General features: G+C 46.2%; 1 protein-coding gene across 1 annotated transcript in view; it reads left to right on the top strand.

Annotated features, from left to right (window-relative positions):
- col9a3 (collagen, type IX, alpha 3) overlaps positions 1 to 21,876 on the top strand; it is a 111,948-nt gene that overhangs the window by 38,929 nt on the left and 51,143 nt on the right. The window contains exons 14-22 of the mRNA XM_069884438.1: positions 3,798 to 3,851; positions 5,628 to 5,681; positions 8,221 to 8,274; positions 10,809 to 10,862; positions 12,995 to 13,048; positions 13,157 to 13,210; positions 14,531 to 14,575; positions 18,778 to 18,831; positions 19,243 to 19,296. Of these exons, the coding sequence (XP_069740539.1) occupies positions 3,798 to 3,851; positions 5,628 to 5,681; positions 8,221 to 8,274; positions 10,809 to 10,862; positions 12,995 to 13,048; positions 13,157 to 13,210; positions 14,531 to 14,575; positions 18,778 to 18,831; positions 19,243 to 19,296 (477 nt within the window). The remainder of the gene's footprint in view (positions 1 to 3,797; positions 3,852 to 5,627; positions 5,682 to 8,220; positions 8,275 to 10,808; positions 10,863 to 12,994; positions 13,049 to 13,156; positions 13,211 to 14,530; positions 14,576 to 18,777; positions 18,832 to 19,242; positions 19,297 to 21,876) is intronic.

The following is a 21,876-nucleotide window of genomic DNA, read 5'->3' as shown; positions in this document are numbered from 1 at the left end:
TGGTGAATTTCTATTGCTGCTGGATTTTGGGGTCCTCTGGACTCATAACAATTAGTTTTGCTCTCTTTGAGTGCAAGGTTGTTGTTGTGACACCACTCAATTAGCTGATCTATCTCTCTCCTGTATTCTTCCCCATTGCCTTTTGGTGACCATGGTGTCATCGGCAAATTTGTGGATGGTATTGTGCCTCACCACATAGTTATGGGTGTAGAATGAGCAGAGCAGTAGGCTAAGCATGCATCCTTAAGATGTGCCTGTTTTCCAAACTCTTCAACAGCTTACCAGAGGTGTACAATGGTGTTACATTTCTGATGGGGATGATGGCATTGCTCATGTTTGTGGTTTAACCCACATCCATACTTTACCAGGACATGATCCAAACCTGCTTGCATTCACCTGGTGTTACTGGCCCAGTGTATCCACTCAGACCCTGATCATGAGGTCAGAGAGAGATGGGTGGCTGAAGGAGGCCTCAGAAATGGGAGCCAAAGGCATGGAGCTCTTGACCTTGAGAAGAAAAGGTTGCTTTGGGAGAGAATAACTGAGACTTTCTCAGCACCTGTCAATTCCTGGATGTGGCTCACTTCCACACACAAGTGTCTTTTGGCTCAATCATGGGCTGGACACAATCTACCAGGTCTATCGAGAAGTATGGATGCAAGAAAAATAGAGGGTTCAGGTGTGAATTATGGAAAAATTTGATTGTTTTGGAGTAAGTTTATATTGTTCAGCACAGCATTTTGGGCTGAAGGGCCTGTTCTGTGGTGTTCAATGTACCCTGAGGAGATGCATGGAGTAAAGTTCCCTGGGACCTAGTATTGTTGCAATAAGTGGTAAAAATATCTTAAGGCAGTTTATAGAAAAAAATATCAGAAGTAAAGTGGTGTTAAGTTTCAAATGGAACTGTTGGAGCAGATGACCAAAAGCCTGCACACAGAGGTGGAGTTTGGGAAGGGTTTCAGTCTTAATAGCCAGGCAGAGAAAGACACAGATGATGGGGCAGCTAAATCCAGGGGTGATCATGAAGGGGATTGCTAAGACTTCGAGTTAAAGGCAGGTGATGGGGGGGTGGGGTGGGGGGAGACTTGCAGAGGCACAAAAGGATTTGAAGGCAAGTTTGTGAATAAAGATTGGATGTGAGTCACTGAATTGTGGGCAAGCACGGAGGAAGCTTCCTATGGAAATCCTCCTCCCATATGCATATGCAGTTGTTGAGTCAATCAGAGGGTTTCCTGGTAGATTGAAGATCAGAAAGGAATTCCCAGTCTGTGGTGGTTGGATAGTGCAGGTTTCTGTGTCCATGGTGATTGGATGGTTCAGGTTTCCATGTTCATGGTGATTAGATGGTTCAGGTTCCCATGTTCATGGTGATTGGATGGTGCAGGTTTCCATGTTCATGGTGATTAGATGGTTCAGGTTCCCATGTTCATGGTGATTGGATGGTGCAGGTTTCCATGTTCATGGTGATTAGATGGTTCAGGTTCCCATGTTCATGGTGATTGGATGGTTCAGGTTTCCATGTTCATGGTGATTGGATGGTGCAGGTTTCCATGTTCATGGTGATTAGATGGTTCAGGTTCCCATGTTCATGGTGATTGGATGATGCAGGTTTCCATGTTCATGGTGATTAGATGGTTCAGGTTCCCATGTTCATGGTGATTGGATGGTTCAGGTTTCCATGTTCATGGTGATTAGATGGTTCAGGTTCCCATGTTCATGGTGATTGGATGGTGCAGGTTTCCATGTTCAAGGTGATTAGATGGTGCAGGTTCCCATGTCAGTGCCAAGACCTGGTTCTCAGTTTGCCAAGCTTTGTTTCCCGGGAAGGAACTTTGGGTCTCTTTGCTCCTGAAATGAAGGCCTGCTGTTCCAGACACTCCAAACACCACCTGATGGGGTTTTACAACAATATGAGGAAAACCTTGCAGATGCAGGAAATCAGAAATAAAAACAGAAATCATTGGGAAGACTTAGCAAGTTGGGCAGCATTCGTAGTGAGAGAAAGAGAGGTAATGTTTCAGTTCTGATGAAGAGTCTTCGACCCATATTGTTAACTCTGATTCCCTCTGACCTGTTGAGTGTTTCCTTGTTTGGGCTTTGGAGCAATCTGATAGTAACCACAGTTGAGACTAGCATTACCAAGGCTAGCGCTGCCGAGATTAGCATTATCAGGATGAGTATTACCAGGACCAGCATGGCTGAGACTAGTATTATTGAAACTAGCATTGCCAAGACCAGTAATACTGGGACTATCGTTGCTGGGACGAGCATTAGTGAAACAAGTGCTGCCAGGACCAGCATTACCGGGACGTGCAATATTGGGATCAAATTTATTTAATTCCCTGGATTTTCATTCCTCGGCTGGACAATGGGATGTGAACTTGTGTTTCCATGTCATTAACGCAGACACCTCCAGTAACTCTTGGCATCACTCATCATGTGGCACTCCCTTAGTGACTCACAGAGCATCAGCCTGGATCATAGAATCATTGAATGGAGAAGGCCATTCAACCCTTCGAGTTTGCTCCACCATTCAACATGATCATGGCCGATCATGTGACCTCAATGCTTTATTCCTGCTCTCTCTCCACACCCCTTGATCCCTTTAGCCATAAGGGCCACATCCAACTCCCTTATAAATAGTTCTAGTGAATTGGTCTCCAGAACTTTCTGTGGTAGGGAGTTCCACAAATCAACAACTCTCTGAGTGAAGAAGTTTCTCCTCATCTTAGTCTGAAATACTTCCCCCTTATCTGGATTTCTCCAACATAAGAAAAACAAACAATGACTTCCTGACTCACATGGGGAATGGTGCACCTCACTCCACTCCTACCTCCTCCATTGAGGTCTGGACAGCTCTTCAGAGCTAGAGATGCAATTCCTGGGTCAATCTGCATCATGAGACCCAGGTTGAGATCAGCCTCCTCTCTCCTATGGACCTTCTGTAGGGAAGCTCATTCTCCTCCTGGCCAGAAGAGAAAGTTCTACCTCGAAGGAGGTGAAAATGTCTCATGGGAAAGCTACAGAAAAGTTGCTGCTGTGTTTTTCAGGTTAGAGTTTTAATTGAATAATATCAGAATCGGAATTTATTGTCATGAACATGTCACAAAACTCATTGTTTTATGGCAGCATTACAGTGTAAATGTTGCTATAAATTGGATTTAAAAATGTAAAAAGAGGAGCAAGTGAGGTATGTCTGTGGTTCATTGTCTGTTCAAAAACCTGGTGGTGGAGGGGAAGAAGCTCTCCTGTGTTGCTGGGTGTTGGTCTTCAAACTCCTGTACCTCCTTCCTGATGGTAGCAGTGAGAAAAGGCCATGGCCTGGGTAGTGAGGGTCTTTAGGATAGATGCTGTTTTCTTAAGACATCTCCTCTTGGAGATGTCCTTAATGGAGTGAAGACTGATGCCCAAGATGGCACTGGCCAAGTTCACAACTCTCTCTAGCCTTTTCCTGTCCTATGCATTGGCACCTCCAATGCAGCCAGTGATGCCACCAGTCAGAATGCTCTCCAAGGTCCCCCTGTAGAAATATGCGAATTTATTATTATTGTTATAGCTTTTATTTGCAAGTACCTGATCAGCTGCAACAAATAAGAATTTCAGGCTTATGTACATTGTACAAAGTGACAATAATCTCGTTATCATTCCCAATCCAGACATTTGATCCTGAAACTAGTTTACAGGTATTTCTGTTAAAGCCCACGGATCCAGGCATGATGGGGTGTGGACAAGGGGAGTGTTCCTGACAGGTTTGTGATGAGTGAGTTTGACCTGTGGCTGTTCTGTTCCCTCTGCAGGGCCCTCGAGGACTGAGAGGACTCCCAGGCAAACCTGGCCCTCCCGGTGACAGGGTGAGTCGATGCTCAGAGATGGTTCCTTCTCACCCTTCAACAACAACGTGCATTAGCTTGGCACCTTGAACAAAGGATGAGACCCCCATGCCCCAGAGAAAGGGCAGAGATTCTGAGTGGAGTTAATCAGGAGTGGGTAAACAACTGAAGGAAATGCCTCTAAGGAAAATGTAGAATAGAATTTCTAAGGCACCTTTCAACATCCCAAAATCTTCTCAGCCAATGAAATCTAGAATGGTCACCATTGTAAGGAATTTATTTTATTTAAAATGTTATTTACAGCATGGTAGAGGCCAATTCCAGCCATTTAAACCTATGCCACCGATTATTCCCATTAATCTACCAACCCTGTATGTTTTTGAGGTGGGAGGAAACTGGAGCCCCCGGGGAAAAGCCATGCAGGCACGGAGAGAACGTAGAAACTCCTTATAGACAGCGCTAGATTTGAACCCATTCATTTGTGGTGTAATAGAGTCACACTAATCATGCCAACAAACGCAGCCGTCAAGTTGTGCATAGTAAGAGCCCATGGAATATCAGGCTGTTGTGATTGGCCAGCTGACCTACTTGTTGTCACATTATGCAAGGTTTTTCTTCAGTGAGAGACCCAGAACAGGGTAATGCACAAGTGTCTGACAGGGCTGGCCCTACCCCATTCACCACACAACTCAGGCAGGATGTCCACCTATGGTCAGTGGTCACTCCTGCCCATGTTCTTATGTGGGTGGTCTTATCCCACAGAGAGGTCTCAGTGTTCTAGCACTCGAGTCCCAGAGTGGGGGGGGGGGGGGGTGAGAGCCCCCGGCAGCAGACTCAGTTATCACAGGACACATCCCTGAGATCCCTGAGAGATGCTGGGTAGGAGTTCCTGAGCCCATGGGAGAATCCCATCCCTGTTGTGGCCCACTTGGGACCCAGTATTCAAAAAGACACATTCCACCCTGACCACACTCCCTTCACCCCCTCCCTCAGATTTATGACCACCTGATTCAGGTCAGTGTCCTTCTGAAACAAACCTCACTCTAGTAAAATAATGTTGCCCGCGCTCTGTTTTAACCAAGCTCACTCTATTCTTTGCACTCTTGCACTGTGTTTTTACTACAAACATGTTGACTAGATGGACTGTGCTCAAAAGAAATTTTCCCACTGCACCTCAGTACATGACAATAAACTTGAATTTGAATGGACGTGCTGAGTCAATGATCTGCTGATTGGACAGAGTAAGTGACCATCAGCAAGGACCTCCCAGTGGCCAACCATTCCACACACCATTTCTATAGGCTCATGCACTGCCAAACCAAGGCCACCCGTAATGGAGGAACAGCACCTTGTGTTCCATCTCACATTCTCCATCCAGATGGCATTGATTTCCATTACACCCCCCCATCTCTCTCTTTCCCTATTCCTCTGTCTCCTTTCCTTCACCCCCTTCCCTTTCTTCTCCTGCCCTTCCTAGCTCTCCGCCCTCTCCCCATCACCTCAGCTTCATTCTCCTCTACCCTCTCACCTGTATCCACCTATCAGCCTGTGCTCTTCCCCCTGCCCCTTCCTCCTCTTCTCCTCCCCATAACCCCATCTTTTTAGGCCTCTTACGTTTCTGATTTCTGACAAAGAGCTCAGGTCAGAAATGTTGACTTAATTCCTGTGGATGCTGCGTGACCTGCTGAGTTTCTCCAGCGCACTGGTGTGTTACAATCGAACATCAGAATGGTGGCTTTGCCGCAGGCCTCACAGTTTGTTGCCTAAGCTTCATGCTGATTCTCCTCTCTCCCATAGGGTCTGATGGGATTTCCCGGATTGTCTGGCCCCCCTGGACCCTCTGGTAAAGTTGTAAGTATCCAAGCACCTCTCCCTTCATGGAGAAGGAGGTGTTGTGGCAGGAGAAGCCCCTGCGACTAAGCAGCACTCCCTCAGGGGCATTATTCTTGTATGGGCTCCGACTTGCGATTTCAATCCTCAACCTTCCAGCAGAGTGAGGCGTGGTCCCCACCACAGACCTGTGGGCATGGGCTGATGTCCTAAATTAACCTCAAACCTTGGCCTCCAACTGGTCATAAATTGCCACACCTCCTGTCTTGAAACTTCCAGCTGCCGCCCATAGGGGTTGACTAACCCCACTCCAGGAGAAGACCCATCCATTCAATCCATCAACGTACTCTCTGGCCCAGAACGTAGCCCAATCCCTTGTGCTGAATCTGAAGTGCAACCCTCATTATCAATCCACCTGTTTGATTTGGTAAAGTAGCTCTTCGTGAGGTCTATTTGTTCATTTGTTAAATGCCTCAAATCACATGTGGTGAATATCTCTAGAGGGAGGGCTATTAAGGGGGTCTGTCCATGCGATGTGGAAATATTAAACATCTCAACCAGCTCCAAGCCTCCAGTGAATCAGAGATGAGCAGAATTTCAGGATTCCACTCCACAGCTCCGTTATGGAAAACCTATTTGTTTAATGACGGTGTAAACTCCACATGTTAGGGACAGCTCTACCATCATGTTAGAGGTCACCGAGTCTCACAGCACAGTGACTCTGATATTTACCCCTTCAAAATCCTGCACCTCTGTTCTCTGTCTACACCAGGGCTCCACATCACAGTCCTTTCCAAACAGGGCATGATTTCACCAGTGCTCAAGTGTTCCCTCACACTGACTCCCCCTTTGTAGAACATCTCTCTGCTGAGTCAGAGTAATGTTGACCACCCAAGCTCTGTTGCATCCTACAGGGAGTAGCACTGCCACCCTTTGACTCTAGAGGTCTAAGAACACTGGAACTACTGACTATCCTGGCAGGCATTGGATGCACATGTACTGTCTCTCCATGGAGTTGGGTTAGAGATGGAAGGACAGGCAGAAAAGCTGGGGACACCACCAGCTGGAGGTCACCCCAAGCATCTCATCACCTAGAGCTGGAAATATCTCACTGTTTCTTGACTGCCACTGGGTCAAAGACCCGGAGCTCCCTCCCTGACTGTGCCATTGTCCCCACAACACCAAGGACTGTACCTCTTCAAGGCAACAGCTCACCACTGCCTTCACAAAACCACAGATAAATCCTCATAGAATCTTCGACTTTCTTAAGAAATAGGCAGTATTGCAAACAAATTTGAACCCAAAATCTAAGGAAGAATATACTGGTATTGGCGAATAATCCAGGAGTTGAGAGGGTTAATGTATGAGGAGTGTTTGATGGCTCTTCTAGAATTTAGAAGGAAGAGGGAGGGGGGAATCTCATAAAAAAATCTGAATATTGTAAGCGTTGGATGGAGCGGACTTGATGTTCCCAGTGGTAGGAGAGTCTGGGACCTGAGGGTACAGCCTTAGAATAAAAGGATGTCCCTTGGAATAGAGATGAGGAGAAATTTCTTCATGGTGAATTTTGAATCTGTTGGAATTCACTGCCATTGGCAGCTGTGAAGGCCAACTCATTGAGTAGCTTTAAAGCAAAGGTTGCTAGGTTCTTGATCAGTAAGGATTTTGAAGGAATGGGGAGAAGGCAGGAAAATAGGGTAGAGAGGAAAAAATACATCAGCCATGATTTGAATGGTGAAGGAGACTTGATGGACTGAATGGCCTATTTCTGCTCCTAGGTTTTATGGTCTAAATATTGAGTTTTAAAAATAAACAGTGAGCACTGCACGGATTTTGGGACTTGTTAATGTGATGAAAATACTTGCATGGAGTGTGGGAACTTGCTGTTCTAGGCCATAAGGTATAGAGGCAGAAGTAGGCCATTTGGTCCATCATCTGCTCCACCATTCTATCAAGAGCTGATCTGTCCTTCCACTCATCTCCATTTCTCATCGCCTTCTCCCCATAAACTTTGATACCCTGACTATTCAGATATCTATCAATCTCTGCATTAAATACACCCAACGACCTGACCTCCAAAACTGTCTGGGGCTGCAAATTCCAGAGGTTCACCACTATCTAGCTAAGGAAATTCCTCTGCATCTCTGTTTTAAATGGGCGGCCTTCAATCTTGAAGTTGTGCCCTCTTGTCTTTGACTCCCCTACTATGGCGAGCAACTTTGCCACATATACTCATCCAGGCCTTTCAACATTTGAAATGCTTCCATGAGGTCCCCCTTGTCCTTCTGAACACAGTCCAGGAGCCAACAAACGTTCCTCATATGCTAATCTCTTCATTTCAGGACTCATTCCTGTGAATCCTCTCTGAGCCCTCTCCAATGCCAACTCATCCTTTCTTAAAGAATGAGCCCAAAACTATACTCCGTATTCCAAGTGAGACATCACCAGTGTCTTAAAGCCTTAACATCACACCTCGGCTCTTGTATCCCTATCCCTCTAAATATGGATGTCAGCATTGCATTCTCTCTGCTGTTTTACGAGTTATTGGATTTGATTGCAGGGTGGTCCAGGTCCGAAAGGATATATTGGATTACAAGGGACAAAGGGTGGCCCGGTAAGTGACTGTCGGATATTTTATTTCTATCGTGTTCTTACCTTAATTGGTTATAGGTTGTTGAACCCAATGCATAAGTTAGCTGAAGAGGTGGGACAAAGCTATTGAGGCCACATCATTGAATGAACAATACCTTCTATAATCCCTGGCGTCCTCAAAAGTCACATACAACGCGGATGCAGGCCCATTTCCATCCTCCACTTGTTCAGGAACTTCCCCCACCCCAGATTTGCCACCTACCTACACACAAGGGGCCATTTACAGCAGCTAATTTACTTCTCAGCGGGAACTGGATCTCTGGAGTAAATGAAAGGAGGGAGCATGCAGACTCTGCACAGAGAGTGGCAGAGAACAGGGGTGAGCTCAGTTCTCCGGTGTTTTTGGGAGGTCGATCTGCTAGCTGTTCCGTTCTGTGATGCAGGCGACACCATACATGAGTGCCCAAACCAGGAAGTGGTGTGATTGTGACTAGGGGCTCTGCTTTTGGGTTGTTACTGGGGGTCATCCAGGCTGGGCTCTCAGGGAATCATAATCTGTCCTTCCCGTTAATGATGCTGATGTAGCTCTGATGTTCAACCAGGAGAACAGGCAGGGCATTTGTTCTTGGGCAGGTGCCCCAAGTTAAGCACCAGTCTGCGGCCCACAACTGTCCTTCTTACAAAACCCAGTTAGCATTACTGCTGGCCCAGTTTTCACCTTTGCATCCACCAACTGGGTGACAGCTCACAGGTTGGGGCTGATTGTTGTGGATGTGTGGAAATCTCAGGACTGGGACTTGAACCTTCAGAACAATGGTGAGGGAGCTGCCAATGAACACATTGGTTGGAGTGAAGAGGTAATATGAATTGTGGCCCAGATTGAGAGAAGGGTCCATGTGATAAAAAAATATTTGAATTGTGGCTGTGTTTGGGTGGGGGGTTGGGTGGGGGGGGGGGGGGGGTGGGTGGTGTTAAAGGAGTCGGGTTGCTCGAGGTATCCTGGTCTGGAATGGTCTACTTTGGACTTGGACCAGACAAACCTTATGATAGTCGCAGGTTTTAAAAGGTTTTAATTGAAGCTGTGAAAAGTTGAGCTGGACAGGATCAAACTAAGGGGTCCAACAGAAAAGTAGGCATTTGTAACACGTTTGGCATGCCAAAGTGGGGCTGGATTAATTGGATGACTCTTTATGAGTAACTCTGTACAAAGAATCAATGGACCAAATGGCCTCCTCCCCCAATGCAGGACACCATGGTAAATCTTTGTTCCATATTGCCAAATCTTGACAAAGTAGTTTGGAAATGAAGAGTTAGAAAGGTGTGGTGCGATGTTATTTTAATTTTTAATTTAGATATACAGCACAGTAACAGACCATCTTGGCCCACGTGTCTGTGCCGCTCAATTAACCTACACCCCTGATATTCGTGGGCCAAAATCCCTGTTACCAGGCTGCATATGTAAATTAAAAATTTAAAGGTTGGCCACTCCTGTGTAGCACATTCCAGGAAGCACAAGAAGAGGTGGTCTGTTCCTGAGAACCACACACTAAGAAAGACCCCAACAATGCTCCCCAATGCACAGAGGGAGGAAGCTCTGGTGAAGTGCATTGTAACATATTACAGCCTTTGACGATGACCCACCCCCAGTGTCCTGGCATCAGTCACCCCATCTTTCCGCAACCAACTGATCCCAGATCGGATAGTTCTCGACTTTTGCTCAAATAGCTTTTTTTTCTCCTGTTCCCAAAGCTTGTACAAGTAAAGAGTTTGGTTTCCTGATGCTGTAACTTGGATTGTGCTCCAGCCGGGTCTGTTTTCATTCCAGGAAAATCCAAGGAAAATCTGGAACATTGACAATCATTCTTCAAGAAGCTGTTAGGTACCGAATCTTGCTCATTGCCCTGTGGAGCTCTATGACACACAACCTTTGCAGGAGTGATTACGCGAATTTACATCACAAGAAACAGGTCATTCAGCTGACAGAGTTTCGGTTCCACCCAAGCCCTGCCTCTTTCTCCACAGCTCCACCAACGATGTGACATTCTACTCCCTGCTGACGTCTGCCTGATCGGCTTCCTCTGTAATGATCCTGCAACTTGCCTCAATCCCTCTTTGTTGAGGACGAGCTTCATGTAGCTATGAGAATCAGAATAAATCCAAGTCATTTCTGAGGATCACTTGTAGAGTTGCAGAGCTCCCAGACACCATGAGATGCCCATTGCCATCACAGCTGTGGTCTGACAGGTCTCCTTGTGGAACCCAAGGCTGAGGACCAAATGTCCCACATCTTCTCAGCAATTATTGGGGGGACCCTATTGCAACAGAGAGACAGAGACAAGTTTTGGGAAACATATGGCTTTTGATTTTAATGTGCATCATTGATAGATTATTGATTTGAGGACACAGGGCATGCTCAGGAAGATGGACAACAAACTAGATCAGATGTGAATGTACTCAACAGCGCAACAGATTCCAGGGGCCATTTGGCCAATTCCTGTGTCTGCTTCTTGTGTTCTAACCTCTATCTCTGCTGATCACTCTCTGCTGTCTTCACAGGGCAAGGTTGGCCCGCGGGGGTTGCCGGGTTTTGCTGGACAGAAAGGTGGGCCAGTAAGTATTTGTTCTGATTGGTTTATTCCTCACACTCCTTCACGGGCCAGCAGCAGATCTTGAAATGAATGGCTTGGCTGGTGGTTAGGACAAGGAAGGTTGCTCGAAGATCCACCAGCTTGGAGGTTATCAGAGTACATACGTGACATCACATACAGGCGCTCCCCTACTTATGATGGTCGAACTTACAATTTTTCAAAGTTACGTACTTTCAATTTTGAACTCTGATCTGTTCCTTCATTTGCGATATGCTCCCCTCTCACAATGCTGGCAATGGCCTGTTGCTTTAGCATCCCCACCATCCAGCAATTAATTTTAGTTCAATACTTCAAACATTCTTCTTGCCCAGTGTGCTTTCAGCTGTTTACATTAATGTTTTTTGTCAGTGTGGAATAAAGGTATTCAAAATTTAATTATTTTTAAAATGGTAGGTGTATTTTTTTTTTGGCTTACAATTTTTTCAATTTACTGTGGGTTTGCTGGAATGTAATCCCATCATAAATTATCTCGGGGAATGTCAAGATTCAATTATTGTCATATAATATTACATGAAATTGCCTTTAGTCTTCCTCACGTCAGACAAAGATTTGCCATCAGCAGAAATTGCCCGGTGCCCCTTACAATCAGGGAAAGAGAACCAAAAAAGAGTCCCTCCAGAGTCACAGTGTCTGTGGATTCACCCCCAGCATTCCTGCAACCTCTGTGGTCACACGGCCTTCAGTGCAAACCATCTCCAGACCAGAAAAAAAGAACAATTTTCATCAATTTAAACACTTTCCACTGCTTTGTGAATGTTGGATTATATATACAGACAAATTAGAAGGTAGAATAATCCATGAAAGTCGAAGTAAAAATCCTTTATTTTGTTCTTGTCAGAAAATTACAATCTGTGCACATAAAATTGAGTGGGTTTGATTTAGGCCAGGAATGGTTTCAGCAATAATTACATCTTTAAAAGTTTTTAGGTAATTGAGTAACAACTTTTGACATTTCCATCTTATTTTATTGGAGTATTAGTTCCAAAATGTTTGAAGTTCACGCCTACCCTGTTGGAGGAGGTCAGAAAGCCAGGGATCAATTCTGAGACCGCAGGAAGTCTGGGCAGAGTTACAGAGGCATCCGAATGTGGGAGTGCAGTGAGGAGGAGGCAGTGGACAAGAGGAGAAATCAAGTTCAAGTTCCTTATCATCTGACTACACCTATACAACCAGACGAAACAGTGTTTCTCCAGAATATGATACACAATACATTTATTATACAGCATATAACTTCAAAATAATTTAGACATACAGAACAAGCTCTTCCAGCCCAAAAGATGGTGCTGCCCAATTACACCTAATTAACCTACAACCTCCAGTATATTTTGAATGGTGGAAGGAAATCAGAGCGCCCAGAGAAAATCCACATAGATACAGGGAGAACGTGCAAACGTGGCAGATTTGCACCTGGATTTCTGGCACTGTAATAACTGCTACGCTAACCATGCCTTCCATATGTGATAATAATCACATACATATATAAACATTTAATATAAAATAAATATTCTGGATTAATTTACTGATTTCATCAATAAGTGAATACTGTTCATCAATCTCACAGCCTGCGGGAAGAGGTTATTTCCCAGCCTTGCAGTCCTGATTTTGATGCTCCTGTACCTCCTTCCTGGTGGTAGTGGGTCAAAGATCCTGTGTGCTGGATGGTAGGGGTCCTCGATAATTCTTTTTGCAGCACTCCCAGAAGAATCCTGCGGTTCGCTGACACATAGAATATTATTTTTAAAATCAAGAACTTTATTTGTCAACTGTAGTTGAGTTACACTGAAATTTTTAAGAAGGATGTGGACCCACATGAAAGATGGTGGAGAACAGTTAGAGGATGAAGGGAATTCAGAGTCAGATAACATGTCGGTTCAACATGGGTGTCATACACCAACCAATGGGGGGGGGGGTGGCGGGGAGCACTGTTTTTGGATGACAGTGGTGAGGAACAGCACACAGAATATGATCCCTTTAGGTAATTTGTTGTTTAAACTTTCCTTTGAAACCTTTATTTTGCACCTTTGAGACTTGTCAGTTAATTTGATCTTCTTGAATTGCTTCTGAAAGCTTTAAGATCATTCTGAATTGTTTCAGGGAATTCCAGGCCGTGATGGGAGAGATGGAAACCCAGGAATGAATGGTGAAAAGGTAACGAACAAGTTCACCACCGCTGAACAAGAATCTGACAAAATAGAGTGGTTGTCAGTGGAAGGAGAGGGATGGAGATGACACTTCAACAAGTTTCTTGTGTTGCAGGGCGATGCTGGACGTCATGGGGTCCCAGGAGAGAAAGGCCCCGATGGACAGCCCGTGAGTATAACTCCTTACCTGACAGCAGAGCTGGGGGAGGAGGTCAATGGAGCAGAGAGATATCAGAGCGAACAGTATTAGGAGCACGCAGATCGACCTACAACCCCCGGTATGTTACAAAAAAAAGTACCAGGGTGTTGTAGGTCAATTGGGTGAAATTGGGCAGCATGGGCTTGCGGACTGAAATGGCTTGTTACCGTGCTGGATGTCTAAAATAAAAGATAAAGGGTCATTGAAAAAGGATTGGGTACCAGACTAAAGGTTTTGCATTGAAATTATATTGTGCTTGGGTAAGTATTCCTAGAAAAACTATCAAATGTTTCAGATTTAACAACTTTAGTCACCACATCGTCAGTATCAATAGTTCAGCATGTACTAGATAGGCCAAATGGCCTGTTTTGTAGTGTTCTACGGTCAACATGTGGAACACCAAGACTCCAGGAGCTCCCAAATATGAGTGGAATGAAGTTAAATGTAACCATTGAAATACAAATTGGAATATTTGACAAAATTAGGTGGAGGGACAGTAGTGTGGAGGAAATGGAGAGGCTGCATAAATTAGGTGAATGGGCAGAGAAGTGGTAAATGAAATACAATGGTGGAATGTATACAGTCATGCACTTTGGTAGAAAGGGAAGACTATTATATAGATGGGGAGAAAATTCAAAATTAGGAGGTGCAAAGGGACTTATGAGTCCTTGTACAGGATACCCGAAAGGTTAACCTCCAGGTTAAGCCGGTGTTGAAGTAGGCGAATGCAATGTTGGCATTCATATCCAGAGGAATAGGATTCAAGAGCAGGGATATGAGGTTGTGACATTCTATGGCATGGGTGCTCTGTGGTTAGTAAGGGATTATTAAGGTGGTATGTGAGTGAATAAAAAAGGTTGAGAACCACTAGTCTAGGACAAGAAGGTCCAACCTCAGGAGTGAAGGGTGCCCATTTAAAACAAAGATGCAGAGGAATTTCTTTAGCCAGAGAGCAGTGAACCTCTGGAATTTGCTGCCTCGGACAGCTGTGGAGGCCAGGTCGCTGAATGTATTTAAGGCGGAGATTGAATAGTCAGAGTATCAAGGGTTATGGGGTAAATGCAGGGGAGCTGGGCTGGGTGGGAGAATGGATCAGCTCATGATGGAATGGCAGAGTGCAATCGATGGACCAAATAGCCACTTCTATTCCTATATCTATCTTATTGTTATTGTCTACTGCAGCAAGGTTCCCTGAAACCAGGCTCTTTGGGTTTTGGTGCTGATAATGGTCAGTTGTACCGTCATGATATCTCCAACGTAAAGAACTTTTCTCCTTCTTCTTTTCTGCAGGGACTACCGGGGAAGCCAGGGTATAAAGGAGCCGCTGGAGAATTGGTGAGAAATTTGTACAGCCCTGGTCGCATGGCCTGGCAACTCAGCCGTACGCCTCAATAAACCCCAGGCAGACTTGTTGCTGTCCTATGAGACACTGATGTTAAATACAATCTGCTGTAGAAGCTCAGCAGGTCAAACAGTGGACTTTATAAAGCAGATACATAACTAACGTTTTGGGCTTGAGCACTTCATGAAGGTATGAGCAAAATGTAGGCAGGCAGGAACCTGATTTCCTCATATTACATAGTGCAGTACAGTGCAGGCTCTTCATCCCACCATGTCCGTGCTAACCATGATGCCCAAATTAAACTGCATATCTGCCTACTCATGATCCTTCCATCTCCTTCCTGTTCTTGTGCCCGAGGTCTCTGCCTGCACTACCTTCCATGTCAGTGTGTTTCAGACACCCACTGCTCTCTGTATAAATCCCTTCTCAACTTTCCCCCCCCTCCACTCCCACCGTCTCACATTAGAACAATGCATGCCCTTTTCTCCTTGACATTTCCACCCTGGGCAAAAAGACTGCCATTCTGCCCATCCATGCCTCTCCTAATTTTGTGCTCTTCCATTAGGCTTCTCCCTCAACCTCTAACCAATGAAGGCAAAGCAGAGAACATGTCTTCTCACGAACCACTAAGTGTGAGCACATGCTAGAGATTTCATACCCACTGCTTCAAGTTGTAAAGAGAGCTTTAGGCATATTGGCCTTCATAAATCAAGGTATTGAGTTAAGGAATTGGGATGTTATAGTAACGTTGGTGAGATGTAGTATGAAGAAATCAGGTTCAGGTGATTGCTCATATCTTGATGAAGGGCTCAAGCCCGGAATGTTAGTTATGTATCTTTGTATATAAAGTGCGCTCTTTGACCTGCTGAGTTTCTCCAGCATTTTGTTTTCACTTCAGTCACGGTGCCTGCAGTCTTTGGTGCTTTACTCCTGCTAGAAGAACTCAGCAGGTCGAGCAGCATCCATGGGAGAAAAAAACAATCAACATTTTGGGTCGGAGCCCTTCACCAGGACTGGGGATGGGGAGAAGAGAAGCCGGTGTAAAGAGGATAGGGTGGAATGGGGGCCTGTTTGGGATTAGTAAACCAAGCAGAGGTGAAACATAACTGACAGAGGCAGTAGTTTGGCAGATGCCAGACAAAAGTGTGGCAAGCAGAAAGATGCGTCACATGGTGGAGGGGGGGTGTGATTAGAAGGCAAAGGTTGCAAGTGCTGGGTCTGATGGGGAGAGAAGATGTGGGATAATGAGAGACCAGGTGGAGCTGAAGGGAAGGGGGACGTGGTAGCGGACAGGGGCGGGGGTGGGGGAGAGTGCGGGGCAGAGGGGGTAGGGAAACAATCCAGTGGAGGGAGATGGAACCATAGTGGGAGGGATGAAACTTGATGGGGGTTGGGTGGGAAAGGGAACAAATAAAGGAGAGGGAAAAGGTGGAACTGGGAGTGGTATGGAAGAAGAGAAAGAGGCATTGTCTAAAAAAGGAGAATTCTCGGTTCACACCATTGGACTGAAGACTGCCCAGGGGAAATCGAAATGTTCCTTTGGTTTCCGTCAGGCCTCACTCTGGCAGTGGGGAAGGCCCAGGACAGACCGGTCAGGGTGGGAATGGGGAGGTGAGTTGGAATGGCAGCAACCGGGAGCTTGGTATGGCCCTTGCAGACAGAGTGTAGACCTCTGTGAAGTGGTCTCCATCTGAGTTTTGTCTCACTGATGTAGAGGAGGGCATGTTGGGAGACTGAGTGCAGTCAAATAAGTGGGACGAGGTGCAGGGGAATCTTTGCCTCCCGTGGATGGACTGATTGGGACCCTGGGTTGTGGTGAGGGAGGAGGTGTAAGAGCAGCTGCTACACTTGCCATGGTTGCAAGGGAATGGATGAGGGGTTAGGGAGAGGTGGATGGGGAAGGATAAGCAGACAAGGGTATCATGGAGAGAGTGATCCCTGCAGAAAGGTTGTCTGATGGTGGGGTCGAGTTGCAGCTGGGAGACATGATGTGCTGGATGTGGAGGCTGGTAGAGTGAAGACACCCTGGTTTGTTTGGAGGGAGATGGGTTGAGATCAGAACTCCGAGAGTTGGAGGCAATTATCTGCAGGAGAGGGGAAGCTGCATTGGTTGAAAGAGGAGGACATCTCAGATGTCCTGGAATGGTAAGTGACGAGATGAGGACAGAGAGATCTGGAAGTGGAGAGAAGTGTCAGAAATGTTCCAGGTGGATTTCAGAGCATGGTGGAGGTTAGTAACCGAGTTGTTCTTGATGAGTTCTGCATGGGTGGACAAGCAGCCCCAGGGCAGTCAGAATCAGAATTTATTATCATGAAAAAGTTACGAAATTCGGTGTTTTGCGGCAGCGTCACTGTTCATATAACCCACCTTACAACAATAATTTTTTTTAAATAGTGCACGAAAAGTAAGGCAGTGTCTGTGGGTCATTGATTATTCAGGAATCTGATGGCAGTGGGGAGGAAACTGTCCTTGTACCGTTGAGTGCTCATCTTTAGGCTTCTGTGACTTTTTCCTGATGATAGCAGAGTGAAGAGGGCATGGCCTTGTTAGTTGGGGTCCTTGAGGATAGGGGCTGCTTTTTTAAGACACCGCCTCTTGCAAAGTGGAGTGAAGTCTGGGGCCCTTGATATCGCAATGCAACCAGCCAGAATGCTCTCCACCTGTAGAAGTTTTCGAGAATCTGCGGTGACCTACCGAATCTCCTCAAACACCTCACAAAGTATAGCTGCTAGCATCACCGATTATAACAGAGGAAGATATGAGGGGTAGTGCTGGGGTTGGTTCAGAACAACGATTGTTCTGTGTCACCAACAAAAAGGCTGGCACACCTAAGACCTATGTAAGTGTCTGTGGCTACACCTTTGATTTGAAGGAAATGAGAGGCATCAAAAAGAAATTATCCAGGTTGAGAACAAGTTCTACCAGGCAGAGGAGAGCATTGGAGGAGCAAAGCTGGTTCAAGCATTTCTCCACGAAGAATCAGAGGACTTTGAGACCTTTCTGATGAAGATGGAGGTGCACTGAGAGCGAACGTCCATGGTGAAGATGAGGTGGTAGGGACAGGGAATTGGTGGTGGGGTCACTGATGAATGGTGTGCAAGATATCCCAGATGTAGGTATGAAGGGACTGAACTCGGAGAGAGAGGGTGGAGTTGAGCTGTGAGGAGATAGATTCAGTTGGACAAGAGTGGGAGGAAACAATGGGCCTGCCAGGATGGATCTATTTGTGGATCTTGGATAAGAGGCAGAAGTGGGAAGTGTGGGTTGGGGCACTATCAGCGAAGCAGTTGAGCGGAGGTCTCTTGATGCCATGATATCGGTGACAGACTGGGAGACAGTGGGATGGTATTCATTGGTGGGGTTGGAGTCTGGGGATAGGAATGAGGGTATATCAGAGAGTTGGCTTCTGGCCTCTGCAAAGTAGAGGTTATTGTGGTCAACCGTTACATCACCAGTCAGTCTGGTCACGGTGGTAAGGTTGGAGTTGATGTGGATGGCTGGGCATTCAGACGGAGTGAGGTGGAGTGGATGTCGGGAGTGGAGAGGTCCATGCGGTTGATGTGTCAGCAATTAGAAGTGTAAATGTCAAGCGACTGGACCTCTCCACTCCCCGCACCCACTCCACCTCTGAAGAGTGTGACTGAGAGGAAAGAGAGAGGATCAGATGCAAGATGGGGGGGGTCATCAGTGGGGGGCTGGGGACTCCTTCCCACGTCCTCACATCCCCAGTCCAACCCCGATTGTCTTACAGCCTCACACACCGGTACCAGGACTCAGCCAGGTTCACTGGTACCAGGACTCAGCCAGATTCACCAGTACTGGGACTCAGTGGGGTTAATCAGTACCAGGATTCAATCGGGTTCACTGGTACTGGGTCTCAGTCAGGTTCACCAGTACAGGGATTCAGTTGGGTTTACCGGTACCGGGAGTCAACCGGGGTTTTCCGGTATTAAGAATCGCCTGGTATTGGGACTCAGCTGGGATCACCAGTACAGGGACTCAGCCTTGCACACTGGTACGAGGTGTCATCTGGGTTCTGTGGTACCAGGTGTCAGCCACTCCTTCCCCATTGATATTGGGTCGGTTGTAAGCTCAGGGAGTTCTTTGTGTGACTCCATGGGAGGGAGTGAGGTCTGTGTTCCTGCCGGATTTGCGTGCTTAGTGACTGACGGTTTGTATTTCTGTCCCATGCAGGGCAGCCGAGGGCCAATGGGAGAGCCAGGACCCCAGGGACCGCCCGGGAGCGTGGTAAGTCCCCCAGTACCCAGGTTGCCTGTGAGCCAGCCGCAATGATGCAGCTCATAGCCCCTTTCATAACATGCAGCCATGCAACCCTGGTCGCAGAGCTGGTGGACTGACTACATCAGCCTAGGACATCAGCATTGTCTGTTTCTCTTCTTGGGTCATCTGAACTGGGCTCCGCATGGTTATCCTGTACTGGGCCATGTGCACATCCATCTGTACTGGGCCCCAACCAGGGTCTCCTGTACCGTGTCCCGCACAAGTTCTCCTGTACCGTGTCCTGCACAGGTACTCCTGTACCGTGTCCCGCACGGGTTCTCCTGCACCTGGCCCCGCATGGGTTCTTCTGCACTGGGCATTTTCCTGTTTCTTTGTGACTGTGTTTTCTGTTCTAATTGTTTGCCATTTCCCTCGCAGGGAGAAATGGGTGACTCTGGAGACATGGGTGACCGTGGACTGAGGGGCCCAGATGTAAGTGGCAGCGATGGTGAATTTTGGTCTAACCTTGTCCCTCTCTCCATCTCCTCCCTGACTCTCTGACTACAGCCGGTATCCCGCTGTACCCTCGACTCATACAACTGGCCTTGAAGATCGGCAGAGGCTTCTCTTTATTCTGTGTCCCCCATAAATACCCAAGATTCCCAAGGAGACTCCGTGAAAAGGCTGAGACAGCAGACGGGATTATGTGGAACCTGTTATAGTGGACCGGGTGTTCACGTGGCTGTGATTCCCTGAGAGAAGATGAACGAGGGGCACTGGCACAGTCAGGACACAGCTCATCAGACCATCTGAGTTCAGTCTCTGAGCCTAGCTCTGATGCTGACCACAACTGAGTTGACTGTAACCTCAACACTGCATTCCCCGATAACCCTCTCACACTTCCTGCCAAAGGTCCATCTATCTCTGCCTTAAACATTGGCTCTACTACAAAGACTCTGCCTCCATGCTCTTTGATGGAGAGTCCCAAAAATTCACATTCCTCGGACAGAGAAACTAAATGACCACCAACTTAAATTGGCAGGTCCTTGTTTTAAAACAGCCCCCCCCCCCAACTTGAGAAAATGTCTTTCCATATCTACCCTGTTGACTCCTCTGGAACTTAGAAGGAGTTATGAGATAATTTGTCTCCTGAGATGGAGACAGAGAGATCGAGAAGGAGGGAGAGTGTTGCTCGAGATGGGCCAAGTGAATTTGAGGTCAGGGTGGAAGTTAGCAGCAAAGTGGGTACATGAGGCAGCACCAATGGAGTCATCGATATAGCAGAGGAAGAGTTGAGGGGCCTTGTCTATGACGGCTTTGTAGTATAGAGTGCTTCACGTAGTCAACAAAAAGGCAGGCATAGCTGGGGAATATGGCTACCCTTTGACTTGGAAGATATGAGATGAGTCCAAGGAGCAGTTCTCAGGAGCTTGAATGCTTCTATCAGAGCGGAAAAACCCATTGATGAAGTTGTGGCGGTGTTGCAACTTGCAATACCCTTTCCTGTCTTATCTCATTGTCCCTTGATTTCCCTAGAAGTTTATGGGCTTCAGTGTTGGATACACTGTACATCCAGAGACAAAGGGTTCTGAAGATTCACAGCATTCTGGGTGATGGAACAATACCTCATCTCAGTTTTACTAGTTTAAAAAAAAAGATGTCCAATAAAAACACAATGTTGGAGAATCTTAACAGGTCAAACAGTGGAGTTTATATAGCAAAGATAAAGATACATAACCAACATTTTGGGCTTCAGCTCTTTACCAAGGTGTGAGCAAAATGTAGGCAGGTAGGAACCTGGTTTCCTCATACTACATAGTGCGGTACAGTGCAGGCCCTTCTCCCCACCATGTTCGTGCTAACCATGATGCCCAAATTAAACTGCATATCTGCACATGCTAGTGATTTCATACCCTTAAAGTTGTAAAAAGAGCTTTAGGCATATTGGCCTTCATAAATCAAAGTACTGAGTTAAGGAATTGTGATGTTATAGTAACGTGCAAGACATTGGTGAGGCCAAATATGGAGTATTGGTCGCCTAACTACAGGAGATTTTAATAAAATTGATAGAGTGCAGAGAAGATTTACTACGATGTTGCCTGAACTTCAGGAACTGAGTTATTAAACAGATTAGGAATTCATTCCCTGGAATGTAGAAGAATGAGGGGAGATTTGATAGAGGCATTTAAAATTATGAGGGTATAAGACAGAATAAATGTTGGTAGCTTTTTCCACTGAGAGTAGATGAGATATAAATCAGAGGACATGGGTAAAGAATGAAAGGGGAAAGGTTTTGGGGGAGCATGAGGGGGGAACTTCTTCACACAGAGAGTGACAGGAGTGTGGAAAGAGCTGCCAGCTCACTTTTAACATTTCATAAGAACTTTCACAGATAAATGGATGGGAGAGGTATGGAGGACTATGGACTGGGTGCAGGTCAGTGGGACTAGGCATAAAAATGGTTCTGCACAGACTAGCTGGGCTGAATGGTCTGTTTCTATGCTGTAATGTTCTATGGTTCTAAGTGTTTTAGTTCAAAAGTGACCTGTGTTCAAATTGTGCTATCAGACAGAGTTTAACAAAGATAGACTTGTATTTAAATTTAAATTTAGACATACAGCATGGCGACAGGCCCTTCCAACCCACGAGCCCGTGCCACCCAATTGCACCCAATTGATCTGTAAAACTCGTATGTTTTTAAAAGGTGGGAGGAAACCAGAGCACCCAAAGGAAACAAACGCAGATGCAGGGAGAATGTACAAATTCCTTACAGACAGCATTGAATGTGAACCTGGGTCACTGGCGCTGTATCAGCATCGTACTAACCGCCATGCTAAATGTGCTGCCATGTATTTCTATAGCACCTTTCTGGACACCCTAAATTCATGCATTAGGAACTGTTACCCTCGAGTAAGTGATCGCTGTGGTAGTGCAGAAATTTTAGTCAGCCATTTGAGTGCAACAAGGAACAACGTGTATTGAACAAATAACCTACTCGTTGAAGAGGAAATATTGACCACGAAATCCCTGGTTTTCTTCAAGTGCGATCTTTCACCTCCAGAGGTGTGTGTA

The sequence above is a fragment of the Narcine bancroftii genome, chromosome 6 (assembly GCF_036971445.1).
Source record: "Narcine bancroftii isolate sNarBan1 chromosome 6, sNarBan1.hap1, whole genome shotgun sequence".
Lineage (NCBI taxonomy): Eukaryota > Metazoa > Chordata > Chondrichthyes > Torpediniformes > Narcinidae > Narcine > Narcine bancroftii.
This window is presented reverse-complemented; position numbering and strand designations above follow the sequence as displayed.